The sequence below is a fragment of the Chiloscyllium plagiosum genome, unplaced genomic scaffold (assembly GCF_037043375.1).
Source record: "Chiloscyllium plagiosum isolate Xiang-an unplaced genomic scaffold, Cpla_swu_hap1 HiC_scaffold_9, whole genome shotgun sequence".
Taxonomy (NCBI): Eukaryota; Metazoa; Chordata; class Chondrichthyes; order Orectolobiformes; family Hemiscylliidae; genus Chiloscyllium; species Chiloscyllium plagiosum.
The window spans coordinates 17,503,412-17,529,966 of record NW_028270147.1 but is presented as its reverse complement, the minus strand read 5'-3'; the positions used below and the strand labels follow the sequence as shown (position 1 = coordinate 17,529,966).

General features: G+C 46.3%; 1 protein-coding gene across 4 annotated transcripts in view; it reads left to right on the top strand.

The window, feature by feature from the left end:
- The window catches only part of LOC122554159 (kynurenine--oxoglutarate transaminase 3-like), an 83,362-nt gene that overhangs the window by 4,079 nt on the left and 52,728 nt on the right, over nucleotides 1–26,555 (top strand). For 2 of the 4 annotated variants that reach the window (XM_043698735.2, XM_043698737.2), the window contains 3 exons: nucleotides 5,737–5,825; nucleotides 15,911–15,969; nucleotides 25,308–25,458. In XM_043698735.2, the coding sequence (XP_043554670.2) occupies nucleotides 5,739–5,825; nucleotides 15,911–15,969; nucleotides 25,308–25,458 (297 nt within the window). In that variant the 5' untranslated portion in view covers nucleotides 5,737–5,738. Of the gene's footprint in view, nucleotides 1–5,736; nucleotides 5,826–11,968; nucleotides 12,028–12,116; nucleotides 12,136–15,910; nucleotides 15,970–25,307; nucleotides 25,459–26,555 lie in introns of those variants that run through there. The other 2 variants (XM_043698736.2, XM_087990431.1) reach the window with 2 other exon arrangements.

Below are 26,555 nucleotides of genomic sequence, written 5' to 3'. Positions count from 1 at the left end.
ACGAACCTCGACAAACACCACTGTATTCCTCTCCAGACTTCTTCTGCATAGGCACATTCCAGAAGGAGGTGTGTGACAGTCTCGTCCCCCCCGCAGCCGCGTCGAGGGCAGCGTGCGGTGCGGCAGAGAGTCCAGGTGTGCATAAAGGATCTCACAGGCAGAGCCCTTCTCACCACCAGCCAAGCCATGTCTTGGTGCTTGTTGGAAAGTTCTGGCAGTGAGGCATTCTACCAAATAGCTTTGACAGTCTGCTCAGGGAACCGCTCGATAGGATCCGCCCTCTCCTTTTCCCGAAGGGTCTCAAGGACACTACATGCTGACCACTTCCTGATGGACTTATGTTCAAAGGTGTTTTTCTTCATAAATTTCTCCACGAAGGACAGGTGATACGGAACGGTCCAACTACTCGGAGCGTTCCGTGGCAGCGAGGCCAGGCCTATCCTTCGCAACACCGGGGACAGGTAGAACCTCAGTACGTAGTGACACTTGATGTTTGCGTACCGGGGATCCACGCACAGCTTGATGCAGCCACACACAAAGGTGGCCATCAGGGTGAGGGTGGCATTGGGTGTATTTTTTCCCCCGTTGTCCAGATCTTTGTACAGCGAGTCCCTTCGGACCCGGTCCATCTTTGACCTCCATATAAACTGGAAGATGGCCCGGGTGACTGCACAGGTTCTGGGAATAGGCCAGACCTGTGCCACATATAATAGCAATGACAGTGCCTCATACCTGATGACCATGTTTTTTCCCGCGATGGAGAGCGACCGTAGCTTCCATCTGCCCAGTTTTTGCCTCACTTTGCTGGTACGCTCCTCCCAAGACTTGGCGCACGCCCCAGCCCCTCCGAACCAAATACCCAGCACCTTCAGGTGGTCGGTCCTGACGGTGAAGGGGATTGAGGATTGGTCGGCCCAGTTCCCGAAGAGCATGGCCTCGCTCTTGCCTCGGTTTACCTTGGCCCCCGAGGCTCGTTTGAACTGGTCACATGTGCACATGAGTCTGCTCACGGACAGCGGATCCGAGCAGAAAACGACGACGTCTTCCATGTACAGGGAGGCCTTAACCTGCAGGCCCCCGCTGCCAGGAATAGTCACCCCTCTCAGGCTCGCATCCTTCCTGATGGACTCGGCAAATGGCTCTATGCAGCACACAAACAAGGCAGGAGAGAGAGGGCAGCCCTGCCTGACTCCAGATCTGACTGGGAATCTATCTGATTCCCACCCATTGATTGAGACTGCACTGACAATGTTGGTGTAGAGCAGTCTGATCCAATTACCGATTCCCTCCCTGAAGCCCATTTTGGAGAGAACATCTCTCAATAACCTGTGTGATATCCTGTCAAAGGCTTTCTCCTGGTCCAGGCTGATCAGGCAGGTGTCCAACCCCCTGTCCTGCACGTAGGCGATCGTATCCCTGAGGAGTGCGAGACCCTGTGGGTTCTCTCCAGGTCGGGGGAGGCCTTTACCCGTCCCCTCAGAGGGATTGTCTTTTCGTGCTTGGGCGGTGCTGCCCTCCTTTTTCCCCACTGCGCTCTGTCTCTTCCTCTGGTGATGACCCTCCTTGCGCCCGTCCTCACCATCGGAAGAGCTGCCTGTATCCTCGTCGTGTAGGTGTCGCTTCCCCCTTCGCTGGGTGGCTTTGGGAGGTTTCCTCTTCCTGCTTCAGACAGTAATCCAATCCTCTGCCTCCTTTGTTCCCTCCTCTTCCATTTTCTCCGTCTGTCTTGAAGGAGCTTGGATCGGCTGCTGCACCTCCTCGCGGTCTGCCGTCTGCTCCGCTACAGCCTGCCCTTCCTTCTGGGTGCCTCCAGACACCGTTCCCGTGCTGTTTTGTGGTACCTTGCTGGTCTTAGGTGGTCCACGACTCGTGTTGCCACCTCCGGCCATCTGTGCGTAGGTGGCGGCCCCTCGTCTTGGGCAGGCCTTGTACATGTGGCCCGCCTCTCTGCACAGATTACAGTTCTTGGCCTCCTTACATTCCTTGGTCGGGTGGCCTTCCTGCTGGCAGTTTCGGCAGACGGTCACCTTACAATCCGCTGCCATGTGGCCTGACCTCCCGCAGGTTCTGCATACTTTTGGTTGCCCTGCGTATGTCAGGTAACCTCTGCTTCCTCCGATGGCAAAGCTGGAGGGTGGGTGGAGGATGTTCCCTCTGGCATCGACCCTCAGGGTTACCCTGACCTGTCTTTTGCTGGTCCACATCCCGAAAGGATCGACCACATCGGTACTCTCTCCCTCGACCTGGACGTATCTCCTCAAGAAGGTCAGGACATCTGCTGCTGGGACGTGAGGGTTGTACGTCTGGATTGTAACAACCCGACTCCTTTGCGCAGGAAGCACACACAACGGGACCGCCGACAAGATGGAGAACAGAGGTTCCCCTTCCTTCTCCTTGAAGACCTTCAGGAGCTGCTCGCAATTCTTCACGCTCCTGAAGGTCACATTGAAATAGCCTGCCGCAGGGAAATCCTGCAGGCAGTACACGTCCTTTTTTTTTATATTTCAAAAATATACTTTATTCATAAAATAATTTGATGGTCTGTACATTTGGTCATGCCATACATATGTGAACATGTACATACAGAGATCAGAATTTATCATTTTTATACAGGTCTGTACATTTTTCAATCATATGCCCATATGATTAGCTGAGGCGTCAGCAGAGCCCAAATGACTGCATGGGCCCCCTGTTCTTCGTTAGGCAGGCAGACTTTACACAGTGGTCTTTCCCCACCGCGCCTTGGCGGCAGCTGCCCCAAGCTTCAGCGCGTCCCTCAACACGTAGTCCTGGACCTTGGAATGTGCCAGTCTGCAACACTCAGTCGGGGTCAACTCCTTCAGCTGGAAGATCAGCAGGTTTCGGACCACCCAGAGAGCGTCCTTCACCGAGTTGATGATCCTCCAGGCACAGTTGATGTTCGTCTCGGTGTGCGTCCCGGGGAACAGGCCGTAGAGCACGGAGTCCCACGTCACGGCGCTGCTCGGGACGAACCTCGACAAACACCACTGCATTCCTCTCCAGACTTCCTCTGCATAGGCACATTCCAGAAGGAGGTGTGTGACAGTCTCGTCCCCCCCGCAGCCGCATCGAGGGCAGCGTGTGGTGCGGCAGAGAGTCCGGGCGTGCATAAAGGATCTCACAGGCAGAGCCCTTCTCACCACCAGCCAAGCCATGTCTTGGTGCTTGTTGGAAAGTTCTGGCGATGAGGCATTCTGCCAAATGGCTTTGACAGTCTGCTCAGGGAACCGCTCGATAGGATCCACCCTCTCCTTTTCCCGAAGGGCCTTAAGGACACTATGTGATAACCACTTCCTAATGGACTTGTGGTCAAAGGTGTTTTTCTTCATAAATTTCTCCACGAAGGACAGGTGATACGGAACGGTCCAACTACTCGGAGCGTTCCGTGGCAGCGAGGCCAGGCCCATCCTTTGCAACACCGGGGACAGGTAGAACCTCAGTATGTAGTGACACTTGGTGTTTGCGTACCGGGGATCCACGCACAGCTTGATGCAGCCACACACAAAGGTGGCCATCAGGGTGAGGGTGGCATTTGGTGTATTTTTTCCCCCGTTGCCCAGATCTTTATACAGCGAGTCCCTTCGGACCCGGTCCATCTTTGACCTCCATATAAACTGGAAGATGGCCCGGGTGACTGTAGCGGCACAGGTTCTGGGAATAGGCCAGACCTGTGCCACATATAATAGTAATGACAGTGCCTCACACCTGATGACCATGTTTTTTCCCGCGATGGAGAGCAACCGTAGCGTCCATCTGCCCAGTTTCTGCCTCACTTTGCTGGTACGCTCCTCCCAAGACTTGGCGCACGCCCCAGCCCCTCCGAACCAAATACCCAGCACCTTCAGGTGGTCGGTCCTGATGGTGAAGGGGATCGAGGATTGGTCGGCCCAGTTCCCGAAGAGCATGGCCTCGCTCTTGCCTCGGTTTACCTTGGCCCCTGAGGCCCGTTCGAACTGGTCACAAATGCACATGAGTCTGCGCACGGACAGCGGATCCGAGCAGAAAACGACGACGTCTTCCATGTACAGGGAGGCCTTAACCTGCAAGCCCCCGCTGCCAGGAATAGTCACCCCTCTCAGGCTCGCATCCTTCCTGATGGACTCGGCAAATGGCTCTATGCAGCACACAAACAAGGCAGGAGAGAGGGGGCAGCCCTGCCTGACTCCAGATCTGACTGGGAAGCTATTTGATTCCCACCCGTTGATTGAGACTGCACTGACAATGTTGGTATAGAGCAGTCTGATCCAATTACCGATTCCCTCCCTGAAGCCCATTTTAGAGAGAACATGTCTCATATACGTGTGTCATATCCTGTCAAAAGCTTTCTCCTGGTCCAGGCTGATCAGGCAGCAGGCAATACATGTCCACTGCTTTGAACCCACAGCACTCCAGCAAAGTCTTCTTCACGAACATTGTCCGATCGACCGGTGTGTGCTCCTCCACCTTTTTCACAGTCACCCTGACTGTGTTGCTAATGCCCTGGCCAGGGCTGCCAGCGGCTGCTGAGGCCATAGCTCTGAGGTTGGCTGGTACCTGAATTGGCGTTAGGCCGAAGCCAGCATAAAGATCCACCAAGAGCAGGTCAGCACAACCAAACGATCCTCCAACGTCCAATCACGATCCAGCAGCTCCGACGACTCGCAACACGATCCCCGTGGTTTCTCCCCCGCCAGCACACGTCCGCTGCGTCGAACCTGCAGCACTCGAGCAGAATCTCTTCCTCTGGTCCTCAGGAGCTACACGTATTCCGAGCCAAAAGGCCGAGAAGCGATGAAGCTTTATTTAAATGAGTCAAAGTCTTTTAAATCACAGCAGAAAAGATGACAGTACTGGCAGGCAGGTCATTTGGCACACATTTCATTGCATGGTGCTACTGTTTTCATTGGAATGACTTTGTAATGCATGTGAATAAATATACAAGACTGACCAATGTATCTTTGAAGGATAGGTCCCTGTGTTGAATCAGTATATTAAAAAAAACAGCAACATTTGACATACAAGATAAAATCTGATTTTCACTCCCAGTTGAAAAAGGGGAACCCGTCCTCGGTGATGGTTGATGGACCTTCCTGAGCTGCACAAAAAGCCAGCGGAAAATGGCATCAAGTTGGGAATGCAGAAGAAAATCAGATTTCCTCAGAAAGCAAAATGTGGCCGTTCACACACTGAAACATACCTGAGCACTCTGACAAAAATTCAGCCTAATGCCTTATTCAAGAGAACTGCTTTCAAAATCTTACACCTGGCTTTGTGCCTGGGTTACATGAAAAGATTTGAATTGCAATTTGTTTGCTTGGAAAGAAAGTGAGTCCCCAATGAGCCGAGGATTTTAGAAATATTAATTTTCTGATCAATCTGTTGCTGCCTTGTATGTCTAGGTTGGGATAGGAAGACTGACCATAATTCCACTTGTTTACTTTTCAAATGTAGATGTGCTTGTTCATGAACTAGCAACTTGTACTCGATGTTGATAGTGATGTTTTCATATTCAGCAGTTAATTTGTAAGCGTGCTAACAAAAGTAGGTGCTTTGTGAAACTTTGGACTTAGGATGCAACATGTTATTGAGCGTGTCTTGTCTTGAAAGGAAGAATGAATTAAATTGTCATAATCCCATCAACAAGTCTTCCAAAAGCACTTTTCAGCCAAAGAATTAGTTGTGAAAATATAATTACCTCAGTGTTATGTTTTCTCTCTGTTATGTTCTGTATTGCAGGAATGTATTGCACCCATTGGCTGAAATGTATGCAAACAACACAAAACCTTCTTCATTATTCAATCAACCGGAAGGTTTCCACCTCAATGGTAAGCCATCTTTTTGTTCTTGTCGCATTGCAGAATGTATAGACTGCTTAGCGTATTTCTGCAGGCTGTTTGCAATTTGCTTCTATAACAAAATAGGTAAAGTCGCCATAGTCTCAGCAGACTACACTCTCATTAGGGAGAGAAAACTGGTGGTGATTCAATCTGAGATCATCATGCCTCGGGTGAGGGTAGAGATTGTAAAGGAGAATCCGTTTTGGTATCCTGAGCCAATGTGGGAATTGAACCTACGATGTTGGCGTCAGTCTGTTTCACAATTCTGCCATCCAGCCAATTGAGCTAACTAACTCTTGATTAACTTTGTGATGGTATGATGGACTTATTAGCTACATTTTGTCCTTTTTTTTAATGAAGAGAGGTTGAGACAGAGGTTTTGATTGGTCTGCTCCAAGCCAATAAAGTAAACAGCATGTGAGGCCTTGGAACTTTTAAGAAGTTGGTAGAATAGAAGCAGCCTGAATGGGTGGAGTTGGGTTCTCATAGAACCTGGGTTTTCGTTTAGCTTTCAGTAGTTTTGGGGTTTTGAAGCTGGTTGTGGAAGCTGTTAAACCTCTCTCTCTGTTACAGTTAAAACCTTGGGTTCTCTCCATGCTGCCAGAATAGTGTATGGGACAATCTGTTTTCCTGACATTGTCTTTGCCAAGAGTGTTTATGGCATGTTACTGTATTGGAACAGTTACTGTTTAATAATTAAATAATCTGTTATTTTGTTAAGTTTTCCAATAGAGTTAAAGTTATACTAATTCTTCTTTGTTTTTGTTTGTATTTTAAATGTAGGGTAAGAATAAAGAGTGTTTTGCTTAAAGTCGAGTAATGTAACTAATTGAATTGCATCTGGAACACAGCAACTTACACTTGCCTTTAAATAAGAAAAGGTTGGGGTCTAGGCTGTCTCGTTATCTTTGAACTGGGTTTGGTCTGGTCCATAACAACTTTGAGATTGGCTGAAGAATCCAGTATTCCTCCAGAAGATCTTGCACCCTTAAGGAATTACTTCTGGATGAGTTATTTTATTCACTCATGGGATGTAGGTGTCAATGGCTGGGCCAGCATTGATTGCCCAAGCTTTGAGAAGGTGGTGGTAAACTGCCTTCTTTCTGCAGAGTATCTTGTAGATGCTACAGCTGCTGCTGTGCATCAGAGGTGAAGGAAGTGCATGTAAAGTGTATTCTGTCACACTCCTTATGGCTTGTTAATGGTAATCAGGTGAATTACTCGCCACAGAATTTCTGTGGTAGTCATGATTTGGAGACGCCGGTGAAAGAGCAGCACTCCGAAAGCTAGTGCTTCCAAATAAACCTGTTGGATTATAACCTAGTGTTGTGTGATTTTTTAACAGAATTGCTAGCCTCTGACCTGCTCTTGTAGCTACATTATTTATATAGCCAATTCATTTTCTGGGTAATGTTAACTCCTACGATGTTGATAGTGGTGGATTCAGCATCTCCTCTGGAAATGGTAACTACTCCGCACTTGTGTGGCATTAATAATAAATATAATGTGTCAGCCTAAACCTGAATGGTATCCAGATCCTGTTGCGCTGAACATGACTCAGTAACTGAGGAGTCATGAATGGTGCCAAACATTGTGCACTCATTGGCGAACACCCACACTTCAGACCTTTTGATGGAGAGAAAATCATTGATGAACCAGGCTGAAGATAGTTGCACCTTGGACACTATCTTGTATGTGTCCTGCAGTGATGACCTGAATGAGAATGATTGACATCCAACATACACAACCATCTTGCTTTGTACTAGGTATAGCTCTAATTAGTGATGTTAGTTCTGGAAAAGTCAGTGAACTTTTTCTGCTTAGCGTGCTGTCTTCAGATGAGCTACCATGTTGTCAATGCAGTTCAAGCATGTTTGTGATGAAAGGTGTACAGTATATACATTACTATTTTTGGAATTATGATTTAGAAATTTTGGTGAATATTGATTACCCCTGTTTCTTTTTAAAGAAACAATTCAGAGAATCCTTCCAGAACAGTAACTTTTAGTTCAGCATTTGTCATAAAGCTAGGACTGCAAGCCCCTGCAATATTTTAATTAAAAGATGTTTTATTGTTGGATTTATGACAGCAAGGGTAAGCATTTAAGGCTATTAGCTTTGCATTCAGTTCAGAAGAACCTATGATTCAGTATGCTTTTTAAAAAAAAAATTCAGTGCAGAAAACATCAGGTTTGATTTCAGAAGCAAATCTAGCTTCTTGTTGAGATATACTTTGGGACAGTTTAAGGAACAAGTCACCTCAGCAGTTAGGTCTAGTTTGTGAACTGTCCATACCAGGAGAATTTGATTAGAAATCTTTAGAATTCAGAAAATGTATGCTGTCAGATTTGTGAAATGTTCATGGCAGCAGACTTGTAAAGGATGCATTAAATTGCCCCCACACTCAGGGCAAGGAAATTGTGAGGAGTCAGGCAAGTAGAACCTGAAAGAATTGAGATGGTGGTGTAATTTATCTGAATTTGTAATTGGGAGACAGGTTGAAACTTTGTTTTGCTGTGTTTGTGATCTTTCTGACCGTGGAAAAAGTGAGGACTGCAGATGCTGGAGATCAGAGCTGAAAAATGTGTTGCTGGAAAAGCGCAGCAGGTCCGGCAGCATCCAAGGAGCAGGAGAATCGAGGTTTTGGAAGAAGGGCTTATGCCTGAAATGCGATTCTTCTGCTCCTTGGATGCTGCCTGACCTGCTGCGCTTTTCCAGCAACACATTTTTCAGATCTTTCTGACGGTCTCTAACATATCTACTTTTTTTTTATTATTAAGTACAATAAACCTTGGTTCTCTGGCTAAAGAAAATCTGCAGCCTAATTGGAGATGGTCATTGCCTGGCACTTTTGTGGTGCAATTGTTATTTGTCACCTGAGAGCCCAAGCCAGGATATTGTCCAGAACTTGCTGCATTTGTATATGGATTGCTTCATGCAAGGAGCCAGGGGACATTGTATTCTGGGATTTTGCACTGCAGCATATGAAAGCTTTTTATATCCCAGCCCATGGTACTTCTGGACCAGTCAGATCTCAGAATGAAACCGAGCTTGATAGATTTTATTTTGCTTAGTTAATAACGTGGTACAGAAAGAGGCCAGTCATTATCGTGTCTGCATCAGCTCTCTGAATAATTTGTCTTGGTGCCAAACTCCTGCCTCATCTCTGAGACCTTGCACATTATTTCTATTGAAATGTAATGACCTCTTCCAGATAGTTCATTCCAGAGTCTAACTACTCACTGTGTGAAAAAGTTATTTTTCTCACTTTGCATTTGCATCTTTTGCAAAACTACTCAAAATTGGCACTCTGATTATCAAGGCAACAGTATGGTGCTGGAAAAGCACAGCAGGTCAGGCAGCATCCAAGGAGCAGGAGAATTGACAGGAGGACTGATGAAGGGCTTATACCCTGTCGATTCTCCTGCTCCTCGGATGCTGTCTGACCTGCTGTGCTTTTCCAGCACCACACTCTCGACTCTGATCACCAGTATCTGCAGTCCTCACTTTCTCCCACTCTGATTATTGATCTTTTTATGAGCAGTAACAGTTCCGCCCTGTCTAATCCATGCTGATCCTGCATTATCCTGAAAACTTATATCGAATCTTCCCTTAACTTCTGATCTCCAAGAGAAATGGTCACAACTTCTCCTCACATAACATAACCTGGTGCCTTATCAACCTCAAGTATTGGCAGCCTATCCAATACCTCTTCCCTCTCTATTTTCAACTCTTCTAAGGACTGGCATTCAGGGGTAGCTGATGGCTTAGTGGTAATCCAGACTGTTAACCCAGAGACCCAGGTAACCTTCCGGAAACCTGTGTTTGCATCCTGCCATCACAGATGGTGGAATTTGAATTCAATAAAGTTAAGAGTCTAATGATTATCGTGAATCAATTGCTGATTGTTGAGAGTTCCACATCTGGTTCACTAATGTCCTTTAGGGAAGGAAACTGCCATCCTTAGAATAGGAGGGTAAGATAGGTGAATGTGTGGCAGAAAGCATGGTGTAAGATGAAGGGCTTTAGATTCCTGGGACACTGGGTCTCGCTCTGGAGATGATCCAGAGATTACTACTTTAGAGGTCATGCTTGCTGATGTTCTACCTGGCACTCTACATTTTGACTGCAGGACCACGTCCCTTTCCCGACCTATGTTGCTAGCACCAATATGGACCAGGACCTCTGGCTGTTCGCCCTCCCCCAGAAAAATACACTGCAGCCTCCTGTGACATACGTAACTTTAGGACCAACCAGACAATATGTGTGCAACTCTGGTCTCTCTCCTTTAGGAAGGATGTTGTGAAACTTGAAAGGGTTCAGAAAAGATTTACAAGGGTGTTGCCAGGGTTGAAGGGTTTGAGCTACAGGGAGAGGCTGAATAGGTTGGGTCTATTTCCCTTGGAGCATCGGAGACTGAGGGGTAACACTATAGAGGTTTATGTAATCATGAGGGGCATGGATAGCATATATAGACAAGATCTTTTCCCTGGGTTGGGGGAGTCCAGAACTAGAGTGGCATATGTTTAGGGTGAGAGGGGATAGATTTAAAAGGGACCTAAGGGGCAGCCTTTTCACGCAAAGGGTAGTGCCCATATGGAAAGAGCTGCCAGTGGAAGTGATGGAGGCTGGTATATCAATAGAAATGGTTCACAGAGATATGGACCAAGTGCTGTCAAATGGGACTAGATTAATTCAGGATACCTGTATCTCCAGCTTTTTGAACGTTCACTTTCCGCAATTTTGCTTTTACGGAAGAGCTACATTAGTACCTGTTTTCGTAAATCTGAAGAGGATTTTCACTTTTACGAGAAATGGCGAAACTTTTTCCCGAAAAAATCATGCATCTTTGCTTTATGCTATTTTCCTGCTTGCGAAAGGTTTCCTGGGAATGCTGTACTTTCCGATAGCGGGGTCTACCTGTATCTGGTTTGCATGGACAAGTTGGAGTCTGTTTTTGTGCTGTACATGTCTATGACTCTATATCATCTTGGAGTGATGCCAGAAACCAGTGAAACTCTGCTAATTAAAGAATTCCCTATCAATACTGCCCTTCTACTCTTTCTCCTTGCCTCCTGATCGGCTGGGCCATGTGTGGTGCCATTAGTTTGGTTCTTGCTGCATCTGCCTTGACAGTGACCGGAATGGATGACTGGTCAGTGAGCTGGACCTCTCTGCAGGCTCCTGCACTACCTTCCTGATCCTGTTGGTGTGCCTGGTGGTCTCTCACTCCTGCTTACAGGCCCCTCACTGAATGGTCTCTCCACGTGGCTGATCATGAACCTCAGTGACTCAGGAGTTCAGCTCTGTGCAGCCAGTCTGTCAGCTCATCTGGGTCCCGTGAAGCGTCCACAACTCCCCATGTGTCATGGGACTGGTATTCAGTTTGGCAGGAGCTGTTCTGATGTGTCACAACACTATACTTTTAAAATTACTTTACTTTATCTTGCTTGATTAATATAAACTGAATATTAGTAGAAATTCCTTACCCTTGAACTGCTAAAACCAGTAAAACCATCCGGTCTCAGCTGCAATCCAGATGTCTTGCAATTTGTAAAGCAGACGAGGGCAGGACTGAGAGAAAGTGAGGACTACAGATGCTGGAGATCAGAGTCAAGAGTGTGATGCTGGAAAAGCACAGCCGATCAGGCAGCATCCGAGGAGCAGGAGAATCGACGTTTCAGGCAAGAGCCCTTCATTAGCCCTCCTGATGAAGGGCTTATGCCCAAAACGTTGATTCTCCTGCCTCCACAGATGCTGCCTGGCCTGCTGTGCTCTTTCAGCACCACATTCTCGACTTAATAATCAGAGTGCCCAAATTTGAGTAGTTTTGAAAAGCAGCAAATGGAAAGTGAGAAAAATAACTTTTTCATGCAGTGAGTAGTGAGACTCTGGAATGTATTGTCTGGAAATAATGTGCAGGATCTCAGAGAAGAGGCAGGGGTTTGGCACCAAGGCTAATTTGCTCCCTCTCCTGTGCCTGCAAAACCTTACTTTCCCTGGGCTAGGTTAGCAATTTACATTTTTTCAGCGTTGCTGGAGTTGAAACACAGTCTCTAACTGCAGCTGCTGACAACCAATAAATTCTCAGCTTTCCTAAGCTGTCACCCTTGGACTTTGCTTTAGAAACTCAGCCAGGTCCTCTGCAGGTGCAGCAGCGCACGCTTGCTCTCTCTCTCTTTCCTCTGGGGTAAGTAAAAGGCCCAGAACCCTGATCTCTCTTCATCTGCAGCCCAGGAAAGGCAATCTTTGGGGGCCCAGCTCTAGTTGCCACCACCCCTCCCTCCTGACTGAAACGGTGACTGTCTTTCTTTTCTTCTGTTGATATCTTTGAGTCGCTTTCCTAATCCAGGCATCAAAAGTGCTGGCACTGAATCCAATGGTTTTGTTCAGCTGGAGTTCAATGTAGCTAAGTGTGAGGTGATTCACTTTGGTAAGAGTAACAAAAAGATGGGGTACTGGGCTAATGGTCGGATACATAGCAGTGTGGATGAGCAGAGGGATCTTGGTGTCCATGTACACAGATCTTTGAAAGTTGCCACCCAGGTAAATAGTGCGGTGAAGAAGGCATATGGCGTACTGGCTTTTATTGGTAGAGGAATTGAGTTCCGGAGTCCTGAGGTCATGTTGCAGTTGTATAAGACTCTGGTGCGGCCGCATCTGGAGTATTGTGTGCAGTTTTGGTCGCCATACTATAGGAAGGATGTGGAGGCACTGGAACGGGTGCAGAGGAGGTTTACCAGGATGTTGCCTGGTATGGTAGGAAGATCGTATGAGGAAAGGCTGAGGCATTTGGGGTTGTTTTCATTGGAGAAAAGAAGGTTTAGGGGTGACTTGATAGAGGTGTACAAGATGATTAGGGGTTTAGATAGGGTTGACCGTGAGAACCTTTTTCCACGTATGGAGTCAGCTATTACAAGGGGGCATAGCTTTAAATTAAGGGGTGGTGGGTATAGGACAGATGTTAGGGGTAGGTTCTTTACTCAGCGAGTCGTGAGTTCATGGAATGCCCTGCCAGTAGCAGTGGTGGACTCTCCCTCTTTATGGGCATTTAAGCGGGCATTGGATAGGCATATGGAGGATAGTGGGCTAGTGTAGGTTAGGTGAGCTTGGATTGGCGCAACATCGAGGGCCAAAGGGCCTGTACTGTGCTGTATTCTTCTATGTTCTATACTGCATGAATTGTCTCCACATTCACAAAGCAATGTGGCCTCTTGCCTCTCCTGTCACGGGAAGCAGCTGCTTTTAGTACCATCCATGTTGGTGCACACTATTAACTGTAACATGTTGCACGTTTCATCTTCAAATATCCAAGAGTGAACTGCTAAAGGCCAAAAGAACCAACCGGTCTCAGCTGCAATCCAGATGTCTTGCAATTTGGTGAAGCAGATGAGGGCAGGACTGAGGGAAAGTGAGGCCTGCAGATACTGGAGATCAGAGTCAAGAGTGTGGTGCTGGAAAAGCACAGTGGGTCAGGCAGCATCCAAGGAGCAGGAGAGTTGAAGTTTCGGGCATAAGCCCTTCATCAGAAATGTAGAGGGGGGTGCCCAAGGGGGCTGAAAGATAAATGGGAGAGGGATGAGGCTGGGGGAAAGGTAGAGTCATTGAGGAAGGAAACAGACCCTTCGGTCCAACCAGTCCATGCCGAACATAATCCCAAACTAAATTAGTCTCACCTGCATGCTCCTGGTCCATATCCCTCCAAACCTTTCCTCTTCATGTATTTATTCAGATGTCTCTTAAACATTGTAATTGTACCCACATCCACCACTTATAGAGTCATAGAGTCATAGAGATGTACAGCATGGAAACAGACCTTCGATCCAACCCGTCCATGCCGACCAGATCGAGTCCCAACCCAATCTAGTCCCACCTGCCAGCATCTGGCCCATCTCCCTCCAAACCCTTCCTATTCATATACCCATCCAAATGCCTCTTAAATGTTGCAATTGTACCAGCCTCCACCACATCCTCTGGCAGCTCATTCCATACACGTACCACCCTCGGCGTGACAAAGTTGCCCCTTAGGTCTCTTTTATATTGGTCTGTCCCTGCCGCTTCACGGTTGTCAGTTACAGCTGTCCGCTGTAGTGGTTGGTATATTGGGTCCAGGTCGATGTGTTTGTTGATGGAGTTTGTGGATGAATGCCATGCCTCTAGGAATTCCCTGGCTGTTCTCTGTCTGGCTTGCCCTATGATAGTAGTGTTGTCCCAGTCGAATTCATGTTGCTTGTTCTAAACTATGAAAGTAACCACCCCAACACACACAAGCGAAGCTGCATCAGGACACTATTCAAAAGGGCCACAACGCACTGCAGTCAATATGATCAAACCATAGTGGGTGGCACGGTGGCACAGTGGTTAGCACTGCTGCCTCACAGCGCCAGAGACCCGGGTTCAATACCCGCCTCAGGCGACTGACTGTGTGGAGTTTGCACGTTCTCCCCGTGTCTGCGTGGGTTTCCTCCGGGTGCTCTGGTTTCCTCCCACAGTCCAAAGATGTGCAGGTCAGGTGAATTGGCCATGCTAAATTGCCCGTAGTGTTAGGTAAGGGGTAAATGTAGGGGTATAGGTGGGTTGCGCTTCGGCGGGGCAGTGTGGACTTGTTGGGCCGAAGGGCCTGTTTCCACACTGTAAGTAATCTAATCTAAGTAATCTAATCTAATCTACACCAGAACTGCAAAAAGAAGAAGAGGAACACCTATACAAGGTATTCGCCAAAAACGGATACCCGCGCAACTTCATCAACAGATGCCTAAGAGAAAGACCACGGAACGAGGACATACCACAACCAAAAGGACTAGCCACACTACCATACATCAGGAGCATCTCAGAACTGACAGCCAGACTACTACGACCCCTAGGACTCATAACGGCACACAAACCAACAGCCACGCTCAGACAACAACTCACCAGAACGAAGGACCCGATACCCAACATGAGCAAAACTAATGTATTGTACAAAATACCATGCAAGGACTGCACAAAACACTATATAGGACAAACAGGAAGACAGCTAACAATCCGCATACATGAACATCAACTAGCCACGAAACGACACGACCAGCTATCCTTAGTAGCCACACACGCAGACAACAAGCAACATGAATTTGACTGGGACAACACTACTATCATAGGGCAAGCCAGACAGAGAACAGCCAGGGAATTCCTAGAGGCATGGCATTCATCCACAAACTCCATCAACAAACACATCGACCTGGACCCAATATACCAACCACTACAGCGAACAGCTGAAACTGACAACCGGAAGCGGCAGGGACAGACCACTATAAACACCGGAGGAAACATCAAAGAAGGAGGCTCCCAAGCACTGATGATGTCGCCTAGCCAGGGGACGAAACGTTTGCAACAAAAACTTCCAGCTCGGCGAACAGAACCGCAACAACGAGCACCCTAGCTACAAAGCTTCGCACAAACTTTGATCTCTTTTATATCTTTCCCCTCTTACCCTAAACCTATGCCCTCTAGTTCTGGACTCCCCAACCCCAGGGAAAAGACTTTGCCTATTTATCCTATCCATGCCCCTCATAATTTTGTAAACCTCTATAAGGTCACCCTTCAGCCTCCGACGGTCCAGGGAAAACAGCCCCAGCCTGTTCAGCCTCTCCCTATAGCTCAAATCCTCCAACCCTTGCAACATCCTTGTAAATCTTTTCTGAACCCTTTCAAGTTTCACAACATCTTTCCAGTAGAATTGCATGCAATATTCCAACAGTGGCCTAACCAATGTCCTGTACAGCCTCAACATGACCTCCCAACTCTTGTACTCAATACTCTGATCAATAAAGGAAAGCATACCAAACACCTTCTTCACTATCCTATCGACCTGCGACTCCACTTTCAAGGAGCTATGAACCTGCACTCCAAGGTCTCTTTGTTCAGCAACACTCCCGAGGACCTTACCATTAAGTGTATAAGTCCTGCTAAGATTTCCTTTGCCAACACATTGGAACTTCTCCTTGTATTTTAGTTGATTGAACCTAATGTTATTTTATTAAGGTCTGTGATTACATAAAACTGAATTAAATTACCCAATTGTTTCAACTTTGCAGATGAATTTATTCAGACATAAAAATGCAAAAAGGATTGAAGGCCTCGATAAGAATGTGTGGTAAGTCGTTCCATTTAGAACACTGCAGGTATAAAACGACTGTTTTAAAAGTTGTCACTGCTAATGAGAGTTGTCTTTCTCCAGCTCTAAGCTGAGTGAACACAAGAATTTTAGGGCTCCCGTAAATATTTGTTGGATTGTGGTTTAGTTAGGTGTGTGACTACATTGGAATGTGCATTGAAAAGCAACAGCCTTTTGGCCCCCCCCTACGTGTACCTGTGTTTATGATTCACATGAGCCTCCTCCCACATTATCTCACCTATCCTAACCTTCTATTCCTGTCATCCTCCGGTGTTTATGTAGGTTTGCCGCTAAATGCATTTATTCATTTCGACCACTTTCACGTCTTTAATGGCAAAAAGAGAATAATATGAAAAATGTTAGCTCCCAAAGAGTTACTGAAGAATTTGTAATGGACCACATTTAATTAGGGGTAGCAGGCAATATCTGTGCTTCTTAAAGTCATCACAGGACCATTCTAGTGGGACCTTCATATAAAATTTGTTTGTGCACAGATCCTGTATCAGTTGCTACTGGAATGAATAATCCCTCAAATAATGTTTAAATTCGGAAATATCTTGTCGGACTTAGAGAATTTAACACCTTGAATGTTTTATGGTGTTTCATGTCAAGTTTACAACTGATTGTGAGATAAGGTGCTTTACAAGCATTTAACTGATTAATCCTGTTGCTGAGTCAAATTATCTGGGGAAATGTTGGGCAGCTGTGTGGTAAACCTCGCAGAGTTAATAATCCAGAGGCCCAGGCAAATGCTTAGGGGATATGGGTTCAAATCCCAACATGATAGCTACTGGAATTTGTGCAGTTAAAAGCCAGTCTCAGTGATAGGGCCATGAAATCATAAAGACACATATAATTCCAAACCTTTCACTTCCATCTAGAAGGGCAAGGGTAGCAGATACATGGGAACACCGCCACCTGCAAGTTCCCCTTCATGCCACTCACCATTGGAAATATATCACCGTTCCTTCATGGTCACTGGACCAAAATCCTTGAATTCCTTTCCTAATAGGATTGTGGTTAGAATCATAGAACACCTACAATGCAAAAGCATGCCATTCGGCCCATTGAGTCCACACCAACCCTCTAAAGAGCATTCCATCCAGGCTCATCCTCTACCCATAATGTCACATTTCCCATGGCTAACCCACCCAGCCTGCACATCTCTGGACACTACAGGCAATTTAGCATTCAAGAGTAGAGTGGTACTGGAAACGCACAGCAGGTCAGGCAGCATCCGAGGAGCAGGAGAAAAGTCAATGTTTCAGGCTAGAGCCAATTCCTGATGAAGGGCTCCTGCCCAAAACATTGATTTTTCCTGCTTCTCAGATGCTGCCTGACCTGTTGTGCTTTTCCAGCACCACTCTAATCTCCAGTCCCCACTTTCACCTAGGCAATTTAGCATCACCAATCCACCTAATTTGCAGCATCTTTGGATTGTTTGAGAAAGCCAGAGCACTCAGAGGAAACCCAGGCAGAATATGCACACTGTACACAGACAATTGCCTGGTGGTGAGAATTGAACCCACCTACCTGGAGCTGTGAGGCAGCAGTGCTAACCACTGAGCCACTCTGCTACCTTACATGTAGCAGGTTGTACCTACACAGTTGTACCTATATCAATGGACTGCAGCAGTTCAAGAAGGCACTTCACCATCACTTTCTGAAGGACAGCTTGGGATGGGCAATAAATGCTGGCTCAGCCAGCGATGCCTGTATCTCATGAATGAGTAAATAAATTCACTAATATACTTCAGGAAAGGAAATGTGCCATCCTCGCTGGGCTTAAGTGTAACCCCAGACTCACAGCAATGCAGTTGACTCTTAGCTGTCCTCTGAAGTGATCTAGCATGTGCTCAAATCATGGGCAATAAATGCTAACCTTGCCAATGGCACCCACACCTCTTGAAGGGATTTTTAAAAAAAACTCATACTCACCTTATAATCACCACAACTGCTCAGTCATAAAGCTCAGTCATCTGGTAAGAGTGTTATTCCAAATGACGTAGAGAGTCAGACATCATTATTATTTGCATTCATTCATGAGATGTGGTTATCTCATGGCATTTTTTAAAATGATCTCTAATGATGGTGAGCTGCTTTCTTTAAACCTCTGCAAGGGGAATAGTGGTGTCCCTGGATTAGTATTCCAGAATCCCAAGGTAACGTTCTGGGGACATGGATTCGAATCTCAACATAGCAGATGGTGAAATTTAATATCGAGAATTGAAATCTAGTTTAATGGTGATGATGAAGACACAGTCAATTTTAGGGAAGTCCACCTGGTTCATTAATACCTTTTATGGAAAGAAATTGGTTTATCTAAATGTGATGTTAGACCACAGCAAAGTGGTTGATTATTCTTTGCTCTCTGAATTGGCCTGGCAAGTCATATGGATCAAGAACAAAGGGGTAATAAATGCTAGCACAGACAGTGACATCACATGAATATTTTTTAATAAAGTCTTTGGGTCTAAGCACATCTGAGGTACGATAAGGAATTTCCAGGATTTTGATCCTGTGACAATGGAGGAATGGCAATGTAGTTCCAGAGAATTCCTGCAAGTGCAGAAAGAGGCCATTCAGCCCATTGAATCTGCATTGAACATCCAGAGAGCATCCCCTGAACCTCACAACCCTGCATGGGGTTTTTATCTTGGTTAACCCATCCATTGCTCCCGATGCGGTCTCCTCTACATTGGGGAGACTGGACGCCTCCTAGCAGAGCGCTTTAGGGAACATCTCCGGGACACCTGCACCAATCAACCACACTGCCCTGTGGCCAACATTTCAACTCCCCCTCCCACTCTGCTGAGGACATGGAGGTCCTGGGCCTCCTTCACCACTGCTCCCTCACCACCAGATGCCTAGAGGAAGAACGCCTCATCTTCTGCCTCGGAACACTTCAACTCCAGGGCATCAATGTGGACTTCAACAGTTTCCTCATTTCCCCTTCCCCCACCTCACCGTAGTTCCAAACTTCCAGCTCAGCACTGTCCCCATGACTTGTCCTACCTGCCTATCTTCTTTTTCACCTGTTCACATTCCCCCTCCCCCTGCTGACCTATCACCTCCATTCCCTCCCCCACTCACCTATTGTATTCTATGCTACTTTCTCCCCACCCCCACCCTCCTCCAGCTTATCTCTCCACCCTTCAGGCACTCTGCCTGTATTCCTGATGAAGGGCTTTTGCCCGAAACGTCGATTTTACTGCTCCTCGGATGCTGTCTGAACTGCTGTGCTTTTCCAGCACCACTAATCCAGAATCCTGTTTCCAGCATCTGCAATCATTGTTTTTACCTAGTAAAATCCTGTACCCGTTTATATCTCCAGGAATTCCCTTGATCCCAGCTGCCTGTACCCAAGCCTGCCTCCTTTTTACTTGGGTAATTTTCCAAAGTTTGCTGGACTCTGGGGCAGTCCTCTGCACACTTTGCTCTGCCACTCATCTTAGTGTTACCTTCAAAATTTGACACCCTACACATCGTCCCCAACTCCAAATCATCTATATAAATTGAAAATAATTGCAGATCCAAGACCAATCCCTGAGGCACACCACTGGTTATTGATTGCCAGCCAGAATAGCACTCTTTCATGAGATTAGATTAGATTAGATTAGATTAGATTAGATTAGATTAGATTCTCTATAGTGTGGAAACAAGCCCTTCGGCCCAACCAGTCTACACCAATCCTCCGAAGAGTAACCCACCCAGATCCTTTTCCCTCTGACTAATGCACCTAACACTATGGGCAATTTAGCATGGCCAATTCACCTGGCCTGCACATCTTTGGATTGTGGGAGGAAACCAGAGCACCCAGGATGTAACTCTGAAGATGGATGAGGGAGATCCAGTAGATGTAGTGTACCTGGACTTTCAAAAAGCCTTTGATAAAGTCCCACATAGGAGGTTAGTGAGCAAAATTAGGGCACATAGTATTGGGGGCAAAGTACTAACTTGGATTGAAAATTGATTGGCTGACAGGAAACAAAGAGTAATGATTAACAGCTCACTTTCGGAATGGCAGGCGGTGACCAGTGGGGTACCGCAGGGATCAGTGCTGGGACCACAGCTTTTTACAATATATATTAATGATATGGAAGATGGTATTAATAGTAACATTAGCAAATTTGCTGATGATACAAAGCTGGGTGGCAGGGTGAAATGTGAGGAGGATGTTAGGAGACTACAGGGTGACCTGGACAGGTTAGATGAGTGGACAGATGCATTGCAGATGCAGTTTAATGTGGATAAATGTATGGTTATCCACTTTGGTGGCAAGAACAAGAAGGCAGATTACTACCTAAATGGAATCAATTTAGGTAAAGGGGCAGTACAAAGAGATCTGGGTGTTCATGTACACCAGTCAATGAAGGTAAGCATGCAGGCACAGCAGGTAGTGAAGAAAGCTAATAGCATGCTGGCCTTCATAACAAGAGGGATTGAGTTTTGAAGCAAAGAGGTTCTTCTGCAGCTGTACAGGGCCCTGGTGAGACCACACCTGGAGTACTGTGTGCAGTTCTGGTCTCCAAATTTGAGGAAAGACATTCTAGCTATTGAGGGAGTGCAGCGTAAGTTCACGAGGTCAATTCCTGGAATGGCGGGACTATCTTATGTTGAAAGATTGGAGCGACTGGGCTTGTATACCCTTGAGTTTAGAAGACTGAGAGGGGATCTGATTGAGACCTCTAAGATTATTAAAGGATTGGACACTCTGGAGGCAGAAAACATGTTTCCGCTGATGGGTGAGTCCCGAACCAGAGGACACAGCTTAAAAATAAGGGGTAGACCATTTAGGACTGAGATGAGGAGAAACTTCTTCACCCAGAGAGTGGTGGCTGTGTGGAATGCTCTGCCCCAGAGGGCAGTGGAGGCCCAGTCTCTGGATTCGTTTAAGAAAGAGTTGGATAGAGCTCTCAAGGATAGTGGAAATAAGGCAGGAACAGGATACTGATTGAGGATGATCAGCCATGATCATAATGAATGTTGGTGCAGGCTCGAAGGGCAGAATGGCCTACTCCTGCACCTATTGTCTATTGTCACCCAGAGGAAACCCATGCAGACAAGGGGAGAATGTGCAAACTCCACACAGACAGTCGCCCGAGGCTGGAATCGAACCTGGTGCTGTGAGGCAGCAGTGCTAACCACTGAGCCACCGTGCTGCCCCACTCTTTGTTTTCTGTTAGTCAACTAATCCTCTATCCATGCCAAAACTTTACCCCTAACACCATGCATCCTTATCTTATGCAGCAGCCTCTTGTGCAGCACCTTGTCAAAGGCCTTTTGGAAATTTAGAGACGTCACATCCACTGGGTCCTTATTGTCCACCCTGCTTGTAATGTCTTCATAGAATTCCAAAAGATTTGTTAAGCATGACCGGCCATCATGAACCCATGCTGCGTCTGTCCAAGGGACAATTTCTATCGAGATGCCTTGCTATTTCTTCCTTGATAATGGACTCAAGCATCTTCCCCACTCCAGAGGTTAAGCCAACCAGTCTATAATTCCCTGCCTTTTGTCTACTTCCCTTTTTAAACAGTGGCAGCACATTTGCTGTTTCCAATCTGCTGGGACTGACTGCTTCTGCTCTCCAGTCCCTCAGCCTCCAGCACATTGTCTTGTTGCCTGCTGCATTTGTAGAATACAGCAGACCAGGATGAAGTGGCACACTTTGTCCAGGATATACTCGAGGGCACACTCCAGACTGGTTCACACAAAGGAAGTACATGTACTCCACCATGGCCCTTGTTGAGGCATGCATGGCGCTGTATCAATACTCCTTATTAGTGAAGGGGTTTTGCAATGGTGTCATGAGCCATGGTAGCACTTTTCTCCCAGAGACCAGCCTTGTAAAGCATCTGGATCCTCAAATACACCAGAGTGCTGCTCATGGTGTATTGAATCATCGTAGCTTCCATGCTAGCAGGCACACACCTCCAGGTAACAGTGACCACCTGAACATTGACCAAATGAAATATCTTCCTGTGGGTTGTAATATGGCCCCTTCAGCATGTGTGTCCAGTTGAAAACACCGTGCCTGGGGGAGTGTTGTTGTGTCCCTGAAACCTGGGTTGGAGCACTGATCTCATCACGGGGAAATGAAGTGAACTAGTGTGATATTGCACAATTGGCATCATTCTCTGGCCTGTTGCATTGTTAGAGCACAATAGCGAGATCCCACATGGGGTCACCTGTTGCTCCATGGAAGGAGCCAATCACATTGACATTCAGAACAGCAGGTACCTTGACAGGGGAGAGTGGCCTCCCATTCCTACAGTATCTGGCACAGTGTCCTGGGACAATACAGATCTTACACCAGCACTATTCCTCGCTCATGGCCAGGAAATGGAGTCTGGCCATGCCTCCTGAGAAACCCCCTGAGCTAGGTGCTCCTTGTTCTGGAGTGGCTTGCTGCTGTTCCTAGACTTTCCATTGGCCCTGTATCCTCCTGTATCCACCTTCACTTTCTAAGGAAGACATCCACAGCAAGCTATATCCCACTAATGGCAGGACTTAGTTGGAAATGACGTAGTTTGAGAACACAAAAAGGTTCTTAGATCTCAAAAGAGTGATTGATGGCATATCCTGCAAATGAGGGCAAAGCACGTTTCTCTACATATAGAGCCTTTCTGCACCCTGATAACGAGGGATATGTCTGTACCATCCATCACACTCTGTTTCAGTCAGTGTAGCAATTTGGTGAAACTGCCATGCCAGCTAATTGACCCCCCCCAACATCATCAAAAAGGGATTATCTACAGCACCCTTCCTAGCCCAGAACCTACATCGAATGCTCACCTTTTCACTTCATTCAGTAAGACGATTGTAACACTTGGAAGAGAGATGACAAAGTAGCAGCCTGCAGTTCACTCAGGACACTGGTAAGTTGTACATAATTGATTGTCTTTAGCCAGCGTTGGCATTTTGTAACATCGTTGCTGCAAACTACAAAGTCATTGAGGTGCCCATGTTTAATTTTCAGCCAGTAATGGCATGTAGTAAATTGCCTTTGACCAGCATTGGATGTTGAAGCACCTTCACTCTGATGCCATGCGAATAAGCGATGATGTGATTGCAGGTTAAACATGGTTGGGCTTTGCAAATGGCTGTTTTGTGTATTTGTTCCTTCAGCGTCCTTGTGCCCTGACAACATGGAACGCACGCTTTTGCTCATCAAAGTGACACTAACTCCATCCACCCTGGGAATTGACCAGTTTCTTGTGGTACATTGCATCTAGTGATCTAGTGAACAAAACGTTAATGCAGGGATCACGGCTCATGGCAGACGCTATTATCCTCCTGAACCCCTGGAATCTCTCACCCTCCCATAACCCCCCACTCAACCATGTGGAGAGCTGCCACATTGACATTCAACTACATCTGTCCTCCCTTCCCCTGAACCCTGGCATTACACCTTAAAAAGGGCCATTCTCATAGCCTGTCATGCCCTCTGAAGGTATTTTGCACACCCCATTCACATTGTATTCGCACCCCCAACCACTGTCCTTGTTCCTACAGTGGCTAGTATTGCTGCCTCACTGCACCATGGACTTGGGTTCAATTCCACCCTCGAGCGACTGTCTGTGTGGAGTTTGCACATTTTCCCCGTGTCTGTGTGGGTTTCTTCTAGGTCCTCCGGTTTCTTCCCACAGTCCAAAGATGTGCAGGTTAGGTGGATTGGCCATGCTAAATTGTCCAAAGTGACAATAGACAATAGGTGCAGGAGTAGGCCATTCAGCCCTTCGAGCCTGCACTGCCATTCAATATAATCATGGCATCTGCAGGCTCAGTGGAATAGCCATGGGAATTGCAGGGTAGGGAAATCTGACTGAAATGATGTTTGGAGGGTCAGTGTGGATTTGATGGGTCGAATGGGCAACCCCCACATTGTAAGGATTCTATGATTCTCTGCAGGTGCCTCTGTTTCACCCTAGCCTTGACTCCCTGCCCATTTTTGGCATTGGTTTTCTCCCACTTCTGCCCCTATAGGCACCTCCTTACACCTAGACCAAAAGATGCACCCAGAACTTATTTACCCCAGATCTCTCCGACTGACTTTAAGCAGCCCCAAGACATGAGTGACGAGACCCCTTGCCATGTACCTTGAAGCTCCCTGACAGACAATACGTGATACCCCTGTCAGCATATGAGGATCCTATCGGACTGACCGCTGCCCACTCCCCGTCTGTTCTTGGAAATGTCTCCTGAATGTGAATTTTCCAAGTGGATGACTAACTGTGGCCATGGCCCTGGACAATATACAGACTCTGCCAGTGACTGACTGTACTGGGAACCCTTGACCGATGATGCCCACTGGTCTTTGCCTCCAGCACATAGTCTGATGTTTAGGTTATGACACCACCCTTTCTAATTAAGTTCCCTTCCCAGCTCCAAGCTTGTCACCTCCAGGAACAGAAAATTCAGCTGTAGGTTTTTAATTTAATTAATTACATTTAAAGTTCCATTGTTGACATGCTGGAACTTGAACTCAGTTTCCAGATCATTAATCTAGGCCTCGTGATTACTATTTCAGTACAATATAACTATTTTGGTATACTTCGAGGAGAAAGTGAGAACTGCAGATGCTGGAGATCAGAGCTGAAAGTGTGTTGCTGGAAAAGCACAGCAGGTGTGGCAGCATCCAAGGAGCAGGAGAATCGACGTTTCGGGCATAAGCCCTTCTTCAGGAATGAGGAAAGTCCTCATTCCTGAAGAAGGGCTTATGCCCAAAACGTCGATTCTCCTGTAATTTGGTATACTGCCAAGTCCCGTTCACTTTGATTTCTGAATAAGTACACAGTAGATTTGCTCCTTTTATGATTGAAAATAAATAGTAGTCTGCGCTGAGTGCATGGGGGAAAGGACCTGACATACTCTTTTCAATTATCTTTTTTTCTGTTGTCACTGGCTGGGCCAACATACCTAATTGCCCAGAGAACAGTAAGGCATTAACCACATTGTTGTGGATCTGGAGTCATATATAGACCAGACAAAATAAGGATGGCAGATTTCTGAAAGGACTTTAGTTAACTAGATGGTTTCCTTTATGATGCTCGCCATTGAGATAGCTTTTTGTTTAGTCCAGATTTACTTTGCATTAATTCCAAATTCACCATAGTAGGATTTGAACCAAGGACATTGGCCTGTTGTTCTGTAGTCCCTGTCCATTGACATTGTCATTACTTGGCCACCTATGCGTTCACTCATCTTGGGTCTGATGCAGGATTTGCACTTGAACCTCCTCTACAGCAGGTCCAATGAGTAAATTTTCCGCCAATAACTCTATTTGTTACAGCATTCCCTGTATTTTTGTTTAGGGTTGAATTTACTAAGTTGGCTGCTGCGCCAGGGGTGGTCAATCTCGGTCAGGGATTCCCAGACGTGCCTCCACCTCCTCATATAACAGAAGCCTTGGCTAACGCTGCAGTGGGTGAAAATTTCATGCTGAACCAGTACACAAGAGGATTTGTAAGTTTTTCACATGACTCGTTTGACGTAAAACCCATTTGTAGTGCTGAGCTGTGCAATAGTGCTTTATGCTACCATTAGATTTTTAAAAATTGTTACTAGTTAATGCAAAGTTAAATTCTCGCAAGACCAATATTTGCCATCTCTGAATTACTCCAAATTCCTAGTAAGTTACTGAAGTTACCAATGAGGAATTAACCATGATTGTGGTTAACTGCTGTTTGTGTATAAATTAGATTGGGCAAAACAGCCAGACTTTCTCCCCAAAAGCACACCTGTGAACCACTGGCATTTTGTAACCAGCATCATAGTGGTATCTGAAACCCCATTCTCCACATCTCTGGATTACCACAGTACCTTGTACAATGTTTAATGTGTAAACTGACCAGAGATATATAGTCTGCTTGGTGCTCTATCGTATTTTAAACAAAATTTTATTCATAAATAACTTCATTTTCTGCTCGTATCATGACTAAGGCTTGGAAAAATCACAAGACACAATTGTCATCTTGAAAAACAGCCCTTTATCCCCACTCTCTGCCTTCTGCCAGTCAGCCAATCCATGCTAGTACCTTGTTCCTACTACCATGAGCTCTTATCCTATTTAGCAGGCTCCGTTATGGCACTTTATCAAAGGCCTTCTGGAAATCCAAATAGATCATGTCCATTGGCTCTCCTTTGTCTAACTTGCTCATTACCTCCTCAAAGAATTCTAATGGTTTTGTCAGGCATGATATCCCTTTGATGAAGCCATACTGATTCACCCCTATTTTACCATGCACTTCTAAATACTCTGTAAATTCATCCTCAATAACGGGTTTTGAAATCTTCACAACAACAGAGGACAACTGGTCTATCATTTCTCTCCCTCTGCCTCCTTCCCTTCTTTAAACTAGGGAGGGTGGTAAAAAAGGAGGGGGGTGGTGTTGCTAATTAGAAATGGTATAACGGCTGCAGAAAGGCAGTTCGAGGGGGATCTGCCTTTGGAGGTAGTATGGGCTGAAGTCAGAAATAGGAAAGGTGCAGTCACCTTGTTGGATGTTTACTATAGGCCCCCCAATAGAGCAGAGATGTGGAGAAACAGATTGGGAGACAGA